Here is a 21,477-nt window from a genome sequence, read left to right as displayed (position 1 = left end):
CCTCAATCCAAGCCGCTCTTGAAAAAAAATGAAAAAGATATTCGTATCTCCTGTGCCATGTTACGTAGTTAAATCAAGACACTGACTCACTTCCATCCGCTCCGTGCACAGCGTGTAAATTGATAAACAAATTACCCCGACTTCAATTATTTGCAATCGCGCGCGAAACCTCTCATTAGTTTATGAGCATCCACTCTTCCATCATCACACCGCCGCACAGAACTAACCGCAAGCTGCATTTCGTCAATCAACGCGCGCTGGCCGCAAAGCAAAACCGAGCTAGCCACTCTGGCGGCCGCCATTTTGTAGGTACACATAACGAACACTGTGCGTTTCGATTCTCCGTGACCGGTATGCCACTCCGTGTCACACTTGGTGGTGGTCAAGTGGTCTCCTGTGCTACTACCCCTTCGGAGAAAACCACGTTGTCCATCTAACGTTTTATTGCCCATACTCGCACGCGTCGCTTAGCGCAAGCACGAGCCGAGCGTGATTTCAGTCCACAACAACAACCCCCGCGAAAATAAGGGGATATGTGTCAGGGGTTCTCAAACTTTTCAACGGCAAAAAGTAGAAGGGCAAAAAAATCTGTACCTTTTCTCAAATAGAAACTTACGAGTCTCTTACTAAGAGGTCGAAACAACCCCCCTATGGATCCCCGGACCACCAATTGGGGAACCATGCTCTATCTAATATGATCCCACAATTGATTGAACCGATTCTAATTGCTCTCCGTTTCCAACACTTGTATCTTTCCAGAGCTGCAAACACGAACATGCACGCGTGGCTTTATGTCCTCGCGGTGCTGGCGATTCTACAGGGTGTAACGCAAGTCGCTAGCACCGGCGATCAACCATCATCCTCCTCGTCCTCCTCGTCCTCCACCTCCTCGTCAACACTGCTCAGCATCCGGAGTGCAGATGAGCGATCAGATCGTCGGCCGTCGTCAAGTGATGGTAGCGTGGCGCAAAGTGAGTCAAAGGTGGACGAAGATAGTTTAGAACGACCGGCGGCCGGCGAGTTGCACCTGCAGCTCGGTCCGGTCGACAAAGACGCAGACGAAGAAGCCGAAGTGAACGGGAGTAGTGATAGTGATAACAGTCTAGATATTAGTGGTAGCAGCAGCAGCAGTCATGATGGTAGTCATAGTAGTGATAGTGATAGCATTAGCAGTAACAGTAAGCCCGATCCTGAAACGCTAGTCGAAATCGAGAAGAATCTCCTAAGTCTGTTCGGTTTTCCCAAGAGACCAAAAATTGATAGATCTAAAGTGGTGATACCGGAGGCGATGAAGCAGCTGTACGCCCAGATCATGGGCCACGATCTGGTCGACTCGGTCAACGTGCCAAAGGAGGGCCTCAACACGCGCAACGCGAACACGGTGCGGAGTTTCACGCACGAAGGTGAGCATTCTGCATACTTCAGCTATTTATTTAAGCAAATTATTGAGTGCAAAAAGAGATTTCAGAATAATAAATTCTAAAATTCAAACACAAAAATAGTGATCGATTCATACGTGTTGCATTATATATAGGGCGGTTCTGAAAATATGACTCACTCCACACCGCTTTCTAAATTCTAAGTCAGATTCTGCTTGACTTTCCAAAAGTTGAGCTCCTTTGGACGAAAACTGAGACTGCAAAAGCTCCTCAAAGTTGTTATGGAAATGTGTGATAGTAAAACAGTCACTTAGCACAACCCCAAATAATATATAGGGATAAAGGGATTTTAGCTTTGCAAAACGTTGCTTGCAGGAATTTAAATTGTTCAAAGTTAGCTAGTAACAGTTTTATCACGGGTATGGTTTCGATAGAATTTTGGATAGGAATTTCAGAGAAGCAGACATTAAAATTTTGTTCCAAGCATATATTTATAGAAAGAGATTCCCACGTCTCGGACACCTAAGTCGATAACTTCGTAATTCCAACATAATTGTTTTTTATTGCGATCTTGTTATCCATTTGGTTCAATTTCTCAGATGGATTATTCTAAAAAATCGTACTGGTGAATACTTGAAAAACAATCTTCTCGGAATATCTCCAGAAATTTCATTATGAATTTCTGCATAAGTCTTCGAGTATGTATCCAAGAACCTACCCATATACTACTAAAAAATTTTCAAGAATTCTATGTTGAAAATCCTTCTTTGATTACAAGTTGTTGCATATCAGCCAAATTCGACAAACACAACTTTATTGAATCAATAGCTGGATTCTAATTTCCTAAATGTAATCTTGAATACAAATTATAGGCGAAAATAGAAGAGAACTTTGGGAAGAAATTTTACCGGAAATACAGTTGTTAAGAAATCTCAACCCGACATTATCTACAGCATGATTCTCAAAAAAAAAAACCTTGGAAGGAATTGTTACAGAAGCTCGACAGGATTCCAAATAATTATATGAGGAAACTTGTGTATTTTAGGTGTCTTCTGCCTTTCCAATGTATGGTTTTGCGGTTCACATCTTCTTATATTCAGCCTTCTATTCAACTGAGTGTGAGTTTTGGAAATCCAGTCATGACGAAAGCTGACGAAAATACAACAAGTCATCTAAGGTTTCCAGATGGGTTTTAACATAATCTTTGGTATTAATCTTGAAAAATACATTCTGATAGATTCTGATGGAATCCTAGATAAAACTGTTATAGGACCCTGAAAGGGTTGCTACAAAATTCATATGCAGAATAATTTACACTATATAGGGACCATTTGGTCGGTGTTCAGACAGGCCAGACTAGATGATTTTTTGACGTTTTAAATACGTTTTAAATACGTTGAGAACTCCATCAATTCTAATTTTTCCGATGCTATTTTGATTTTGATATATCATCAAATAGATAAGATCCATTATTACAGCAAGAAAATCTTTGATATTTTCAATGGCTGGGATATGTTTTTCTGTACAAAACATTTGGTTTAGTCTGTCTGAACACCGACATTTGACTTATTAATATAATAATTATATCTTCATTAGAATTGACTTTGATTAACTAAGTCAAACATAATTTAAAAAATTATCTTTCTTTCTGCCTTCTCTTAAAATAATGCCATTCAATACATATTATTTCAGTAACTTTGAAAAATTGACTAACAGTTATTTGAGAATCTTTTGTGAAACCACTTATAATAAATTATTGAACGATTTGGTTTTAATATATGCTCGATCTTTTAAAAGCTTTTTATTTTATGAGATTTTGCTGAATATAAAATTGAGAGGATCAACTATTCATTTCTATTGATAAGTAGGATACACAGTCTTTATCGCAAAAACGAATGATTCAGCAATGTTAAGAAGAGTTTTGTAATACCTAAAAAACTCGCTGAGTCTTGTCAATTGCTCAATTCACTTAACTTTAAAACGAAAATGTTTGCCTAATACATCCCACAGTTTCTGCAGACTTGTTTCTTGGCATATAAACTTACAGTTGCCTCTCCACATCTCGATTTCGCAGAGACCATCGAGATAGGGAGAGATCGAGACAACGAACACATTTTTGATGAATACTAGATTGAAAAACACTCCGTTGCTAAGTAAGAAATACACAAACGAACGTCATTTTGCCCTCCTTATTTGTTTTGAATCCCAAAAATCTTGGTCTAGTAACCTTTGATATTGGACATATCGACAAACGGAGAGAAAATTGAGAACAAAAAATCAACAGAAACACATCGAGATATGTAGATATCGAGATAAGGAGAGTAAAAATGTATGCAGACAGATGGGACTTATGAAATCATCGACATAGGGAGATATATCGAGATGTAGAACATCGAGATGTGGAGAGTCGACTGTATTTATATTAGGGCCAAATATTATTGTGCGCACTTTTGATTTACTTCAGCAGAGGTTTTTATGAAACTACTGCGCTCATATTTACTAATAATAGCGATAGAACCAAAAAAGTTTTCCGAAACATTTCTTGTTGCAAGAAAATCTCAAAGAATTCTTAAACGAATGTCCTTGGACAATTATTCGGAATTTTCTGCCTTACCATTATAAGCAGAACTCACAACACAACAAATGAACTTATATGTGCCAAATCTTATAATCACTTCCCAAAGATATTCAAAAATATATATCTCATCATCAACTAAATTCCAAAGTAGTGGGGACTTACTTAAAAGAAACTCTTAAACTTATTTGAAGGTGTAAAATGAAATGATTTTGCCGCTATGATTGAGGGATTTTTCACATATCCGAGATAAAAACTGGATATTCGTCAACCAATATAAGGAAAAATGTTGCGTGAAATCTTGGAACAATTCTTACAGAATTTATTGGATCACCCTTAAAAAATATCTTGAATAATCTAGGTGGAATGTCTTGCAGAGAATATTGTTGAGATACTTCAGAAATTATTACATGACATGTCCATGACACTTCTTCAAAAGATTCTTCACAAAATACTTGAAAAAGAGCTTTTTAAATTCCAATAATTACTTTGGAAACACATTGAACGAATCCTACAGGGATTTCTTTAGAAATCATTCCAGGGATTTCTCCTGCACTTCGCACAGGGGTTGTCTCGAAATTCATCCAACGATTATGTTAAGGATGCTCAAAAGAATTTCTCATGAATTTTAGTTCAGAAAACTCTTCAGATGTCTAATGTTGATTCTTCCAGTAATTTGCATATTGATTGTTGTGCAATTTCACCAATGATTCTCTCAGAATTTTCACCAATTAAAACAGTTGTCATTTCAAAAATTCTTTCCCTACAAGAATTCTTCATTGAATATAATCAAAGGTTCATATCAGAACTTCTAGATCAATTTATTAAGAGATATTTAACAATAAGCCTTTCAAGCCTTCGCAAGCATTTCCCACAATGATAACTTCATTATTTCCCCCAATGAATTCGTTTAGGGATTCCTCAAAAAGCGTTTTTTTTCAAGTTCCCCATATTTTCATCCAGAGATTACTAAAGAAGACTCTCACAATGATTTCACGAAAAAAAATCCTCAAAACACCTGTACCTCCTGTAACACCTTGCATAATGTTACGAGGAATCATTGAAGTAATACTTAAAAACAGCCAATAAGAAATCCCGACCAATGCATTACAACAAGATTGTAGCACAAGTGTATCAAAATTTGTTAAAAATAACAAACTTTGTTTGATTTTTGTAGGAAGCACTTTGAGTTGAAGGAGCAAATTATAACAAATTTAAAACAAAGTCAGTTATAATTCAAAGACTGTTTCAAATTTGTTACATTTTAAAACATAATTATAATACAATTTATTATAACAAATTGCTTATAACAAATTTTGTTACAATTAGGTTATTAAAAATAACAAAATGAGTTATATTTTTGTTTGATTTGACACATAATGGGTATCATTTTTGTTTAGAACACATTTTGTTTCAATTTTGTTGAATGTAGAGGAAATTGTGTTAATTTTTTTTGTTATTTTAATACTAACCAGCAAAAACTATAACATGTTTTGTTACAAAAACCCGCTAAATGAGTAACAAAACCTGTAACAACTCTATTGTAATCCAATGGTCGGGATGTTATGATGGTTTATCAACATGTTCAAATTTATTTATTCGAAAGCTCCTGTCGCGTAAGTAAAGAAACTGCATTCGGTTAGTCAAATTGATGGAGTTTTTGAGAGCCCCTCGATTTTTGACAATTTTTGGTCACTCAAAGTGTCATAATTCGGAAATTTCTTTAACAACCCCTTCACAATAACATGGTTTTGGAAAGAAAAGCATAGAAGCTTCGTGTGCAAAAATGAAAATATTTGGCGGCCATCATATCGGGCAGAAATACTTTGTTGTTTTCAGTCTAAATACTTCATAGAGGTCACATTTGACATTATTTGCGTGTGACCCTTATGAAGCATCTAGACTGAGAACAACAAAGTATGTGCCCGATACCGAAATGAGTGATCATTGTAAAAGAAAACTATATGTTGACACTTGTGGGAGTGGGTCTCCTATATTGACACCCTCCCTCTTTTTGTACCCCCCCCCTCCTTTCTTTGTGAAAATTCAAATATGACGTTCAGCATTTTCCGTAATTTCTAGACCCCCCTCCTCCCTCTTCCGTAATTTCTAGACCCCCCTCCTTAAAGCTCAAAAAAGCTTTAAACTTTTAAAATCGGTTGAAAAATTGCAGAGATATTGACAAAAATGATGTGTTTCGTGGAGTCTCTTCAAAAAATATAAGATTACGATTCTAATGACACTTTGATTTTAAATTTTGGTCGACCCAATGCTGAGGAAATTAGAAATGATTTTTCAGTGTGTTTTTTGAAAAATGTCACAACTTTAAGTATAAATTTAGTATACAAAATCCAAAAAATGTTTTTGGAAAAATACATACGAAGTAAGAATAACTCTTTGCATTTCGAATGCGACTTAAGAGTTTGAATTGGACGTGTAATCACAGAGATATGGACTGAACACTTTTGTATGTTTTTGAGGGGGTGAACCCAAACTTTGCACGGGAGTGTATGTTTATTTTTTTTTTCAAAACCATGTTATTGTGAAGGGGTTGTTGAAGAAATTTTCGAGTTATTGCAGATTGAGTGAGTCAAGAGTTGTTAAAATCTAGGGGTCCTCCAAAACTGTTTTAATTATAACTATCGAGGAGATGATCAATTTGACCAACCAAACGCAGTTTTTTACTTACTCAACAGGAGCTTTTGAATTTGAACATTTTGAAAGACCAAGTGTAAATAGTGGACCGGTCTCAGCGAGAATTATTCTATGCACAAGTGAAGTCAAGTTTGTTACAATTCTCACATAACTTCTGATCTCGTCCTAAACACCATTGTATCATTGTTGAATAACGTGAAAATCGGTTGGTGTGCTCATTAACAACAAGCTACACATTTAGTTACCAATGGCTTTTAGGGTGAGATCATAAATTATGTGAGAATTGGAAATTGTTGTGAGCTAAAATTGCATTTTTTCTGACGAACTCGTGAGATAACAACTGCGATTTTAAAACCTGAGACATGTGACCAGGATACATGTTATTTTCACTTTACATAGTTTTTTCAAGGCTGTAAAATCGAATCGACATTCATCCCGCACTTTTACCTTGGCAAGGCCGTCTCTTCAGCTGTCTACCGTGTAGATAATCCACACCACCAGCAGGGAACTACCACATACCACACCATCCCATTTCAGGCACCCGCGCAAGACTTCGAAAGAGCATCGTCATAACTTGTTCGCTGCTGGGTCTGAGAGATCGGTGGAATTTACAATTTCACATTACGTGCATGTACGAATTAAGGTCAGTTGAAAGGGATCCCAATAACCGTTTTGCGAGATGTCTGAGTAAACTGAAGCACAATCCTCACAGTGTACCGGTTCGGTTTGAACCCTGCAGCTGGAAGAAAGTGATTGTAAATGTATCCATCGGCTGGGAGCCAGTTGTGCAGGTTACTAAACGATCGCTGTGCAATCGGTTGACTATCTTTTCGGTGAACGCCTACCCTTCTCTCTTTCACTCGCTGCGATTCAGCGATGGAGCTATTTCTCCGGTCCGGCAGTTGGCATTGGATCACTTTCAATTGCTGCTGCGGGGTCCCTTAGAAACAGTTGTCGAAGCAGTTGCGCATGCACTTTGTGCATCTCGCCCCGTATGCAATGACTCCAGCAGCGACAACTACGGGACGGCACGGAGAAATCCATTTACCTATAGGGTGTGTGGAGCCATTTCAGAAGATTTATCGTGAATTTATTCAAATTGAAGAATACCAGAAGCCGGGGAGGGTTCTGCGTGTCTCTCAGCCGCCGCCTGCCTTCAGTTGGAGGCCGTGCCAGTAGTCGCTAATGAAATATCGATAATTTATGACCCTGACTAACTGGTGCGGGTTTGTCTGGTTTCTGGGCTGCTCCAACGCCAACCCTTGACGCCACTGCCTTCGGCTTTGCTCTGGACCTTGGCTGCAACCCCTCGGCGATCCGTTCGTTGAGCGGTTATTTATTGAACTTGATTGTTTACGTAATTAATTCCCTCCTCTGTTTGGCGGAGCGAGTGCGATCACCGTCGTTCCGCTTCATTCCTGGATCCTGCCGGGCCATCAAAAGTTGAACTACTCCATCAGAGGAGTACTAGCAATATCGAGCTGGCAGGCAGCATCACAATTTGCACGAGCACGTAATGGCCAGCTCCCAGCTGGGCGTGCGGGTTCAAGGAGAACCGTTTTCCACTTCCCCTCCCAAGGAGTGGCGGCTTTTTCCCGCCGAGCGCGAAATTGACCTACACTTACTTACACCGAGCGAAGATGATCGCGAACGGCTCAAAACGTTTGTTTACCAAGCAACTGGATACATTTGTTTGATGGAGACGCGTCATGGATTGTTCGCGTTGGGAAATACGCGGCAACTTCGCTGCTGAACTGCTCGAAGCGCGGAGAGGGGCTTTCCAAAAAAGTGATTTTATAACAAACTGGTCCGGCGAGAGCGACAGCACCTGAGCCGGCTTGGAGGTTTCTGGTTGTCATGCATTTCTCGTGGACAAGGTAGCCTGATTGTGAGACACCTGATTCATACGCCTACGCATCGCCTTGAACGACTATAGCTATCGCTCGCGAAAGGTACTCCGGACGAGTGCGCGCTGGTTGATCTGGTGATGATGATGGTATGGAGCGACGAAGGGGAGATATTATAATGGCAGCAATAATCAACAGTCGCGGTCACAGCTGTCACAGATGCGTTTTTGTGGCTGGACGCATATGAGATGGAATGTGCTGATCTTTTGGAATTCGTTGTTGATGTTTTGAAAGCAGTTTCGTATGATAAACAATAAATTAATTAGCCTAACAGTTATCTGGTATCGGCGTTGCAGTTTGTAGAAATCAAAAGCTGATTCATTTTATTATCCGACGTTTATTTAACACCTTTTTGAGGATTAGAAACTGCAACGTCAATATCAGATCACTATCAGTTCCCTCATAGAATTTCTTCCTCATTAGCCTATCATCGAAAAAATAAATTTTGTTCAACGAATTGAAAGCATATTATGTTTTGCTCCTTTAATTTACTTTATTTTTATACTGTGTATACGGGTCAGTGTACGCTATGTGTACACGTCACGTATAACTGTAAAGGAATAGAATAAATATACTCAACTATCCATAACATAGTATTGAAAAGACCATCGAGTTGGGGAGGTATTTAGTTATAGAACAAAAAACCATTTGCAATTGCAAAACATTTTGCAAATAATGAATTGACTAGATGGATAGGCGCTGTAAGGGAGCGATTAGATTGAACTTGCTTAGGTAGTGAAAATTAAGCAAGCCATCGGGAACCAGTAAGCATCGAAAGCATCCTGTATTTTGCTTACCTTCTCTACTGGAGAACTGTTGGCTCAAAGCTGTGGGATTTGCTATCAACTCATGCTTGCCTCTCGAATTACACTGTAAAAGAATATCTAGTGATGCAAGAGGTCTTAATTTATAAAGTAAATAAAGTCGCCCATCTGATTCTACAGAATTGGTTGGTACAGAATTGGTTTCTTGAAAATTCGAACGTTGGCTTTGGAACCAGAAACAACTTTCAATAAAACCAAGCGCAGATTGTAAGTCTCGTCAAATTGTACTACAATACTACAATATAAATTCGAAAATTTGTCGACATCTCTATAATTTCATAATGTTACCTGAAGGGAAGTGAAGTTTTTAATATGTCATTCCTCCGGACCAATTCGTAAAACATGGAAACGCTTGTCTTGTACCGTTTTGATTCATGTTTATTCCGGGTCCTCAGATGCATATCATAGGCATGAAATTTTGAATAAGGTAAAAAGTTGTAATACGCCCCCCCCTTATGGAAAAACTGCTCTATCGCAGAAGCAAATGCATCACTCCTAAAGTTTTTTTATGTCAATGTGTTGCTTATTCAGTTGGTCATGCTCTGCATACAACTTTCTCTTTCCAAGTTGCTTCTAAAAAATGTACTAGATGTTTTTTTGTAAACCGTCCCAATGTTTACATTTCAAAACAACCCGGGCAATATGCCCCTCCCATAGAAAAAAGGTCCAGAGTGTTTTAGAAATGTTTCCAAGGAGAATTCCACCACTTGCTAAGCTTAAAGGGGTCCTGTAAAAGTTTTTGTAATAAGTACAATAGTAAAGCATGGGCTTCATTAACGGCAAGGCTTGCTTATCGGACGCGTAATTTTACGCCAAAAATCTGATCTTCGATATTTTTAGAATTTCTATTGATTGTTTATACTTCTCAAAGAACATATATGCGCAACATCATTTATTCGCGAATAGTTAAAAAATGTAATCATATTTACGTGTAAAAGAAGCCTCAATTTCGTGAAACTTCAGAGGGGCGTATTGCCCCGGTGGGGCGTATTACACCGAGTTACCCTACATTCCATTGCAAAGTTGAATTAATAATTATTGTGCCTGCTGATAAATATATTCTTTGATTATGTTTTACTTTAATTTTTACGCAAAAGTGTGGAACAACATTTTGCTTCAAATGCCGAGTATTGTACTCATTCTGTTTCATATTCCAAACAGCATGAACTAAATAATATCGCAAACAAATTCATCTGACTCTTATTAATGTATTCGAATCCTCTGAGCAGCATCTAGATAGAGAAACTTAAAAGTAAATGTACAGTAGATTTGAAATTCATCTGAGTTTGCTGTTACAATCTCGAACTACTATATAGTGGAAAGATCTAAATTAATATTGAAAGCATTTAGCGTGAGTGAGATGCAAATGACCTGAAAATTTATTGACATATTACAAAATTTCCGTGAAAAACACGAGTATTCAGAATGTTCGGCATTAGAGACGAATTGTATTCCTAATGTTTTGGTTTCGTTATAGCGCATGTGGTACAAGCAGCCGCATGTGGCATAAATGATTAAACAAACAAACAGTGAATGATTAACGCGAAAACAAACATGGTTAACAATCCTCCCAAATGCATCGCAAATCGATTCCAAGCAAACCATCACATTAATCCTTTTCCCGATCCGGGAACAGTTCCACGAACCGCACCAACCATCACCGGCAAAAACAATCACTTTGCGCGCATAATAGGTGCGAGAGTTTTCCAGAACCGCACAACTGTCAAATATATCAATAAACAAACACTTAATCCACCCGTTTACGATTTGCACCGGCATCGATCTGCACACACACAGAGCATCGCATTCGCTCCGAAGCCGACCAAAGACGATCGCACTCGAAGACAGCCAGCCAGCGGATCGGCTTTGATCGTGGCCGCACCTCAATTAATCGATATCACGTTCCGGGCACTCCTGGGCTCTCGTCACCACCCCGCCCCCCTTTTTGTCCAATATCGAGCACCACATCGGTCGGTCGCACTGCAGGCATTTCCAGTGGATTGCTTCATCACTCAGCGGCCACTCAATCGACCAGATGCAAATTTTCCGCTTAATTTTGAGAGCCAGATTTGCGCCGCGCACCGTTTCCAAACATTCGGTTCGGAAATTTATGCACTTTTACATGGGGCACATCCCGAGAGACATGTAGCTAGAAGGGGGAGACGCCCCCTTGGCCGTCGGGATATAAATTATAATTAGCCTCTCTACAAATATTAATACTTTGTTTGAATGTTCCACAGATTCTCTATACAGGTTATATCTGTTGAATATTGTGTCATAAATAATTTTACTGAGTCCAAACAACCCTTATAGACCTAAGTAAAAGCCCGAGTAACATGCATGTTATAATTGATGCATATCAACAGATATATGACCAGATCTAGTTATTTAAAAGTTATTCTGCCTCAATTATAACATAAGCGCTACTCGGGAGAAAAAAATAAGAAAAAAAACTAAAACTTCCACCGCTCAGCGAATATTTATCGGATTTAAGATGGCCAAAGAAACACGGGAATGTTGTGGTTGGAGTTTTCCGGTGGGTCACTGGGTCCGATCGGGTAAAAAGGGTAAGTACCCAGTACTGTGTTTTGTGCCCCTGTATGTAGGCAAATTTAAAGTCACGAGTAGTTTGTGGAATCGGTTATAATGTGCCTATATCAGAAAATTTTAGGAAAAAAAGAATCAGTGTTAACCTTTTGACAAACGATTGAGTTGGATGATTATCCTTCCTGAATTTGATTGATCCTACAAATGGCCATTTTCGGGTTCCCTGAGACACTTCAAATTTGCTGTAAGTGACCAATTTGTACCTAAGAATTTGTGCTAAGCTCATAGGAACGCATTTTTGCGAGCATTAAGTCCGAGTGGCCACATCCGGAACATTCTAAATGGCTCAAACTTTTTCATTTATAATATTGAATGTCAAACTTCCATGATTTATGAAATTTAAATTGATTTTCAAAGCAAATAAATGAAGATAACTTACCATGTCCCAAAAAATAGCCTTTTTATCAAATCTCCGTAATAACTCCGACAACATGAACATCATCGAGTTCCTCTGGTCACTAGACATGTGCACGAGTATATTGACAAAATATTATTGGAATCCGTTAAGCATTCGCTGAACGGTGAGAATTTCAGTATTTTAGCTTTTGCTCAGGCATACACGGGTTAAAAATCATGTTTATACCAAAAAAAATGAAATATTCCACCAAGTGTTATGCTAGAGATTTTTCAGCAATTTCTTCAAGCCTTGCTCTAGCAGTTTACTCTCAAATATTAGGAGATGTTTTGAATTCTTTCATAGAGTCTTCAAGGTATTTTCATAGGTTTTCTTCTTCCGAAAATTGTATTTTGAAAATGTCATTATTTTCAAGAATTTTCTTGAAATGTTTTCAAAAGGAGAATGTCTAAATTTCTTAATAAATCTCTCTTTATAATCGGAATTTCAAAATCTCACAAGCATGTTAATCATATCAACTGTTATTTGGAAAGCTGAAGGAGACTTGAGATGAGAGTATTGATTTGTTCATATTGGATGATCTTATGGTTATTTTGGGCAAACATACTTTGCATTATAATCAATAATGATTCTATCTACATCATAATTATCACCTACGCTTTCAAATTTGATTAGTTTTGTATACCATATATTGTCAATATAGGATTCTGGTAAATACTTTTATTCTTCAGTCATTTTAGGGGTGGACGACGGAAAAAAGGAAGCCTTTGATTTAAACCAATTTTTGGAGTAATTGAATGATGATTAGGTCTATTAATTGCTCATCGTTAGAATTATAATGATCTGTTGTATTTATTATTCTTCTAAACTATCATCATTCTTTGGAAAACAAATCGTATTTGAATGTCACATTGTTGAATTTATTATTCTTTCAAAATGTCTTTTTTTCTATACACAACTGAGTCTCTATCCATAGACATCTTCCGGTGGGTGTGCTTGGAATCTTTATTTCGTATCAAATTTCACATCAAAGTGCATCAAAAGTTTCCTGGTGTATTGAAAAATGACATCAAGTAACAACAACAACGCAAGGGTTCAATCGATTTTGTAGGGGAGTCTGGGTGAGCATTTGGAATCCCAAAATATCGCTCGTCACATATTGAAGGCTTGACATTTGTTCAAAGAATGCCAGTAGACCAATGCAGATTTTTTGCACTTTATCATGTTGTTCTAGCATATGAAACTCCAGTTATAGCACCTACCATACATGATTTTCTCTTTTCAATGGCCCAATCATTATGATATTAATGTAAAAATGTCACTCTAAAAAATAATCTGAAAAGTTCGTTTGTTGACATCTCAACAAAAGTGAGATTTGATGTCAGCGGCACCCAAAGGTGCTTTTTCGTGGCATGTGTTTTTTCGCTGGCATCGTTTGCTTGCTTAGTGCTTTGCAAAGGCCCAAGTGATTCGGTTTTCGCGCAAGGATTTTTATTACAAACATCTTCAGGCTTTTCTTTGAACAGGGATTTCCAAAGAATGTAATCAGGAGTTTGTTAATTAACTCTTCTTGATTACTTACAATTATTACAAAAGCAATTCTTCCAGTAATTTTACAAAAATATGCTGCTCTTATGTGTCTTTACTGAAGTGAATATCAACACATTTATATGGCTAGTTCTCCACCCAACAATATGTTGAGGTATTTACCTAGAAATTGTTCTCCAAAAAACTGAAGTTTCTTGAATATTTCCGGATTAGAGGAAGTATTACATATAATAGCTCCTACAGAAATTGTTTTCAGGGTATGCTACTTGATGAGCCAAAAAAGGTTTTTTTAACCCTTGAGAAATTGCATCCTTTTTCAAATATTTCGTCCATTATTTTGTCTTGTTTTCCGGCTTTATACCAGTATATTTACAAACATTCAATTAAGGATTTTTTGCAGGTATTAGTCCAGCGATTTCCCCTGAAAGTAATGTTTCATTTTTCAGAATTTCACAATAATTCCAGCTAGGAATTACTTAAAGGATGCATAAGGAATATATCCAGAGAAGGAAGTTCCTCAAAAATATTTTTTGGATTGAAAATATGTGATGAAGCTCCTCGGAATTTTTGGAATCTTTAAGTGAAAATCTTTAGAAAAAACTTCCTATTCAACTTCTGGAGGATTGTTTTCTGGTAATTTCTTTAAATATTCCTAAAATAGGCAAAGGAAAGCTTCTGAGAAAGAACTTTATTTTTTTTTTAAAGGAGTTTCATGGCTGAATTTTCGAAATAATGTTAGTAATTCATTGTAAAGAAGAATCTAGATTACTAGAGTAGTAGTTGATATACATTTTTAAAGAATTTAAGAATGTTAACCCTGAATGATGGAGTTTTTGACGGTATTTGTGAATTAATGGTAAATTCTTGAATGCATTCCATAGAAATCTCCTGATAAATTCCTCATAAAAAAAGTTCCACAAATGCTGGCAGAGTTTCAAGGGAATTATTCAGCCATTCAATGAAAAACCGATCTAGGGGCTCACCGAATTCCGTGAAAATTTGCTATTTTGTTCCTTATGCGAAATAAGGATACACGTGTTTTTGGATTTTTTATTAGGGTGATTATTTCCAAAAAAGAGTGACCAGAAAAATCGCGACTTTGCAAATTTATTTTGAATTATAACTTTTGAACCGCTTGACCGATTTTCAATTTTATTGGACGAAATGAAAGCTAAAGATTTTGATTATCCAAGAAAAAATAAAATTTCACTAAAATTGTTTTTTAACACGAAAAAAATATATCAAAAATTTCCGTTCTTTAGTGTTTTGAAGGCCTCGGGACAAAAGGGGCTATTGCTGTACTCATTTTTTCTTGAAAGTTCAGAAAATTTTACGTTTGCTGTCAAAGATCTCAAAACCTCTTATATTTTCAAAATCTGCCTCAATATTGACCATTGGTCATCTGGTTTTGATGATGTTTCTTGTAGAACCTACATTCAGCATGTACAACTAACTTGTCCATATTTTTGTTTTTAGTCAATTAATCGCAAAATATGGACTATGCAATGATAGTTATTAGGGAGTTTTCCTCAAATAATCATAAAATAGACAGCCACCTCTGAAATCTTCATACAGTTTCTGGATAAATCCTGGAAGTATTTTATCAAGAAGTAGACGGGGTTGGTGGTCTAATGGCTACCGCTTCTGCTCCATAAACAGAAGGTCATGGGTTCAATCCCAGGCCCGTCTCTTTCCTCGTACTTTGTAGTTGTATATCTCTCACTTGCTTCTATCTTGTATTCTTAATCTTTTAAAATCAAACTATTCGTTCATTGCAAACGCTAGAACCAGAGACGGACGAGAAACCGTTTCCCTAACGCTTCCATTCTTTCACGCGCATGCCTTTCCTTACGCCTGATACATAGGCACACCACAAAAGCAAACCTCTCTGCCATGCCTTTCCTCCGATCCATACACTTCCGCATGAACTGGCGTAGATGCAGTCGGATTCCACGGTCTATAGTCGGCCAGTATAAGTGCAACATCATTTCCTCCCCCTTCCCCACATTGATCTGCATTCTGACGTGGCAGGCGCCAGTGTTGCCTAAAATAGAAGATCACCAGCACTTTATACACTGAGGGTGTCTGTTACATTTGACTTGACTGCCTTCAATGTGATTTTTAAAAGTTAAATATTTATCTAGCATGAGTCCTAGGTACTTAACTTCATCTGACCAATTTATTAGAACCCCTCTCATTGTAACAACATGTCTACTTGAAGGTTTCAAATAAAGAGTTTTTGGTTAATGTGGGAATATTATTAGTTGGGTTTTGAAAGCATTTGGAGAAATCAGCCATTTTTGCAAGTGAGAAGAAAAAAATTCCAAACTTTTTTGCAATCTACTACAGATGACACGCAGACTTCGTCTTTTGGCGGAGAGGCCTGTGTCATCCGTAAACAAGGATTTTTGAGATCCCTGAGGTAACTCAGGTAAGTCAGATGTGAAAATATTGTATAATATTGGTCACAAAATGCTGTCTTGCGAAACACCAGCTCTTACAGGAAGTCTTTCAGACCTGGGGTTCTGATAATTAACCTGAAGTGTACGATTTGACAGATAACGTGCATTATTCTAACAATATATGTTGGAAAATTAAAGTATTTGAAATTTTACAATCAAGCCTTCGTGCCTCTAGAAGAGTAAGACCAGTAGAATAACCTTCAGATTTGTTGGAACGGATCAAATTTGTTACACGTAAAAGTTGATGAGTGGTCGAATGTCCATGTCGGAATCCGAACTGTTCATTGGCAAAAAATTAATTTCCATTGATGTGGATCATTATTCTGTTCAAAATGAACTTTTCAAAAAGTACACTGATGGGGAGAGAAAACTGATTGGACGATAGCTAGAAACATCTGCAAGATTTTTGTCTGGTTTCAAAATTGGTACAACTTTAGCATTTTTCCATTTGTCAGGAAATTATGCCAACTGAAAACATTTGTTAAATATATCAACTAAATATATCAATGAAAAGCTACTTTCTGGAAGTTTCTTGAAGAACACATGAAGTTATTCCTTTCCTTCGTCTCCGATGGAATCCTGGCTACGCCCCTGTCCCGACGTGAGCTTATTAGCGCTCGTTCGAGACAGAAAGGCGCAGCAAATGGCGGCACGCGGCAACAACGGCAACACAAATTTGCACCCTCCGCCGCCGGCTCCGACTAAATGGCCAATCATTCCCCGGGCATGTTTACAGATATTCACCAGACAAAATCCATTCGCGGAATCATTCAACATCAAACAGAAATAAATTACGCTCTTTATTAGCCGCTCGCCGGGGGATCGCCTTTTTGCGCACCCCGCTTTTTTTTGTGACCGCGTAGACACGACTCCACAGACTATACAGGCCTACCCCAAGGGGACGCGTGGTGGGATCTGCGTGTGATGAGGATCGATAGCGATATCGATTGCCTCTGTGCGCGAGATTTTCGGACTTTCTTGTTGTCGAGAGCCGCCGAAACCACCCGCCGCTGACTGACGAACCGTATCGCCCCGACGCTACCGCTATGTACATCCCTATACCATAGAGTACGGAACGGAGTCCCCACGGCTAGCAAGAGGCAACTGTTGATGTTTTGCCGCGCGGAACACAAGCGTGGATCAATTCACACCCAAATCGCGAAACAAATAATCGTGTAAACACCCAGCCAGCAACGCCGCTGCCGCCGTACGCCATGTGAGCGGAGGGAAACCCTGGGGGATCAGTCTGGGGGGATTGCCAGCGCAAATCCACAGCCGCCAAAGTAGCTTCGATCTAACATAAACAAGCAAACAACAACGGTGCACTGCAATCGAGAGTGTGTGCTTACGAGGGCAAAACATCACGAGAGTGCGATTCCGCGAGGGAGACTTTTTTGCGTGTTTGTTGGTTCCATGATTTCGAGAAAACGCAAAAGGTTTTCGGAAGATCTGGTGTAAGGAACAGTCGGAATTCTATTCGACGAAGTGACTGGAATTCTAACGAAATAAAAAATCGTAATTCAATTAGATGAACTTTAAAAAGTCCTGTTTCATTTGACGTTAAATCTAAGGACTAAATTTTAAGAAGAGCATTTTCAGTAACCTTTGGCGCAGGCTCTTCGATTCAAATGAGGAAGCGAAGGGTTCCGCCAGTTGTGGTATTATTTCCAAATTTTCTGCATTTCGGCAGAGATCATGAACGTTCTTCTTCTTCTTGGTATTAACGTCCTCACGGGAACAGAGCCTGCTTCTCAGCTTAGTGTTCTTATGAGTACTTCCACAGTTATTAACTGAGTGCTTTCTTTGCTGATTGACCATTTGCTCTGGCCAATTTGGGACGTAATGCCGGGTTTTGCGCTTTTGGAGATTTGAGGTGTGGCTCCGATGCATCTTCACCCTAAACATTATGAAGACCATAGGCATAAAATTACGACAAAACTTTGTTCAAGTTCGTACTCAATAACTTTAACAGTGCAAAATTAATTTACAGATATAATTACTGACTTACATCTGATATTCATATCACTTCAAGCCAATCTGTACTCCGTCAGATTTCACAACAATAACTAATGAATCTTTTTCATCTCGCTCTCTTCCAGAAAGTCACATAGACGACCGCTTCAAGCATCACCACCGCTTCCGGTTGATGTTCAACGTGTCCAACATCCCTCGAAGCGAGAAGCTGCGGGCAGCCGAACTCACACTGAACCGTGACGCCATAGAGGACCTGCGGGCACGAACCGTCCAGCATCAGATCCTGGTGTACGACATCGTCCGGCCGGGGCTCAAAGGCAAACGGGCTCCATCCTTTCTGTTGATCGACTCCAAAACGGTCAAGATCAACGAAACGGGCTCAATCAGTGTGGACGTTCTGCCAGCGGTCGAACGGTGGCTGCGATCACCCAAGCAGAACCACGGACTCTTCATCCAGGTCACCAGCAAGAGCAAGCGAAAACCACAGTCCACGCCGGAACATCACCACGTGCGACTGCGACGAAGTATAGACGAAAGCCACGATAAGTGGTCTCACAAGCAGCCCCTTCTGTTCACCTACACCGATGACGGTCGACACAAGCAGCGACCAATTCGGGATGCCATCAGTAATGCCAATCGGGCCCGGAGGGCGCCAATGAGGAATCGACGAAGAAAGAACGGCAGCGAAACCTGCCAGAGGCGACCTCTCTACGTGGACTTCAGCGACGTGGGATGGAGCGATTGGATCGTCGCACCGCCAGGCTACGAAGCATATTACTGTCACGGAGACTGTCAGTTCCCCATCGCTGACCATCTCAATACGACGAATCATGCGATCGTACAGACGTTGGTCAACTCGATCAACCCCAGCCTGGCACCGAAGGCGTGCTGCGTCCCAACGCAGCTCTCGTCCATCTCGATGCTCTACCTTAACGAGCAGAATAAGGTCGTCCTGAAAAACTACCAGGACATGACTGTAGTCGGATGCGGATGCCGCTGATCCACATCGCAATGTACATTTCACAAAAACCCCTGTATTATAGCAGCGTATCCTCTTAAAGAAGATACCGACAAAGTATATAGATATACAAAAAAACTAGATTCGATGTTGAACCGGCCGGGCCGTAGCTTACACAACTCAACCTTCTTATCTGATGTCATGTAAATTTTTAGTCCATAAGTGAACAAAGAGGTTAGGAAACGATCGATTGAGTCAACCGCGTGGAAACAAATGAGTGATTGAATGAGCGAATCGCGTGCATGATTTGAACGGTTTCAGGGAACTCCACCCGATAGGTGTTAGGCTTCGTAAGCTCTAGAAACCAACCCCAGTGTTGATAGAAGGAAACATACAAATTGTACAAACAACCAATCGAATGTGTGTATTGCCAGGCGAGTGCACGCTTGATTGAGATTGCCAATGGCGAAGCTGAAACAAAGCCCCCATCCATGATGCAACCCAGGCAGTGCTCGTGTTAGCCAGAACTCGCAAGCAGATAGGCATGCAAAACCTGTTTTGTAAATACGTCTAATTTAAACCCGCTAGCTAATATATATATATTTAACTGCGACCCAAGCTACCACTGTATAAATGAAAAAAAAGCTACCCCGAGACACTTACCCTACACACGACGAATGAATCACTCTCATAAGCTCTGTGAAGCAGCAGCAAACAGCAGGATAGGATTGTAAACTTTTACTCGTAGCCAGGAGGGCGATGTAGTGCGCAAGATGGTTGTTTTATAATGTAAACGAACAATATTTGTTGGAGCATTATGTTTTATTTATTTAGTACGGTTAGACAGAAGGGCATATCCTAGAATGTTGTTTTGACTATTATTGGAGTCGATCGCGGTTAAGGAGCAAGTCATTTTTTGTTGTAAAAAAAAGGAGAATGATTGATACACGCACGGACACACACCCGAGGGACGAAGATGAACTGTGTTGTTTATTTGTAAATTTGTGTAATATACTAGTACCTGTATTTGAGGAAAAGTATTTATTTAATAAATGGTCGAAAATTGAGAGAGGAATAAAATTTTGTAAAAGCCGTATTTTAAATCGTTGCGTTTCAGTTGAATTACGCATTCCGAAATTAATTGGTATTAGCAATTCAAGAAAAGATGGGAGCCTCGCGTAAATATGTTACGACGAAAATAACATTCTTCCGAAAACAGTACAAGTTATTCTAAGTTAGAGTTGGAAATCAAAAATCTTGTACATTTAAATTAGTGGTTTTCAATCTAATCCATTCCATACACTTGTTTTGATTTCTTAAGGCGAAGTAGGCCGCCATTGAAATTTGTACGCACCGTTGATGATTGTTGCTAATTCATCTCACGATTTCGAATCAAAGAAAATCAGTTGGTTTTGCACTGACACTGCTGAAAAAGTATCAACACACTTTATTTATGTTGGCGCGTACAGTGATGCTTTTTCAAGTCGATATAAACTATCAAGAATGAGTTTTATCACTTTGAAATTGCACGCAACAAAGTCATCATTGCTGCTAAAATGAATGACAGTCTACTTCGCCTTAATGTTAATGTTTAAACATGTAGTGCACGGTGCTAATCAGTTGACTGACATCGCCTATGGCATGGAAAAAATGCATTTTAAACATAAATCAATGTCAATTCTGTTCTCTACCATCACAATAATTACTAAAAACATATTTTCGTCAAATTTCCAATTAGCCCAATTATATAATATACGTACAAAATTGTCCCTTTTAGAGCTCCTCCTGGGTACACCACTGGTCCATCACCCGAAAGGCTTTGGGTTTTTTCATATTTCGACATGTAGAATCTAACAAAAATAGTCCGGTTGAAACCCCCGTGTAACACCATCGTGACCTTCCCTTGTGAGAACACTGAGATTATTCATGTATTTAGTTTATTCAAACAACTATTTATTACTAGTGGTCCCGGCAAACTTCGTCTTGCCATCAAGTAGGCTGTTGAAAAACGCCATGGAACGCCCCGTGCAAAATGGAAGTTCCGTTCACTTCTGTTTTTTCAACTTTCCCGTTAAATATCCTTTGCTTTTTATATACACAAACACGTCGGAACACTTCAGGAACATAACTATGGAAGAATTTTCAAAATCCGTTAACCCGTTCTCAAGCCATTTCGTGACATACAAACATCATTCCATTTTTATTTATATAGATGAACGTTGAACACACCCGT

At 38.9% G+C, this 21,477-nt stretch overlaps 1 protein-coding gene across 2 annotated transcripts in view; it reads left to right on the top strand.

The window, feature by feature from the left end:
* Positions 1–20,347, top strand: part of LOC5572653 (protein decapentaplegic) — a 145,502-nt gene extending 125,155 nt beyond the window's left edge. For both annotated transcript variants that reach the window (XM_021845130.1, XM_001654103.2), the window contains exons 2-3: positions 760–1,403; positions 18,412–20,347. In XM_021845130.1, coding sequence (XP_021700822.1) covers positions 776–1,403; positions 18,412–19,286 — 1,503 coding nt within the window. In that variant the 5' untranslated portion in view covers positions 760–775 and the 3' untranslated portion in view covers positions 19,287–20,347. The remainder of the gene's footprint in view (positions 1–759; positions 1,404–18,411) is intronic.
* Positions 20,348–21,477: the final 1,130 nt, after the last annotated feature.

This window comes from Aedes aegypti, chromosome 2, assembly GCF_002204515.2.
Source record: "Aedes aegypti strain LVP_AGWG chromosome 2, AaegL5.0 Primary Assembly, whole genome shotgun sequence".
Lineage (NCBI taxonomy): Eukaryota > Metazoa > Arthropoda > Insecta > Diptera > Culicidae > Aedes > Aedes aegypti.
Note: the sequence above shows the minus strand (reverse complement) of the source record. Positions and strands in the feature narration are given on the sequence as shown.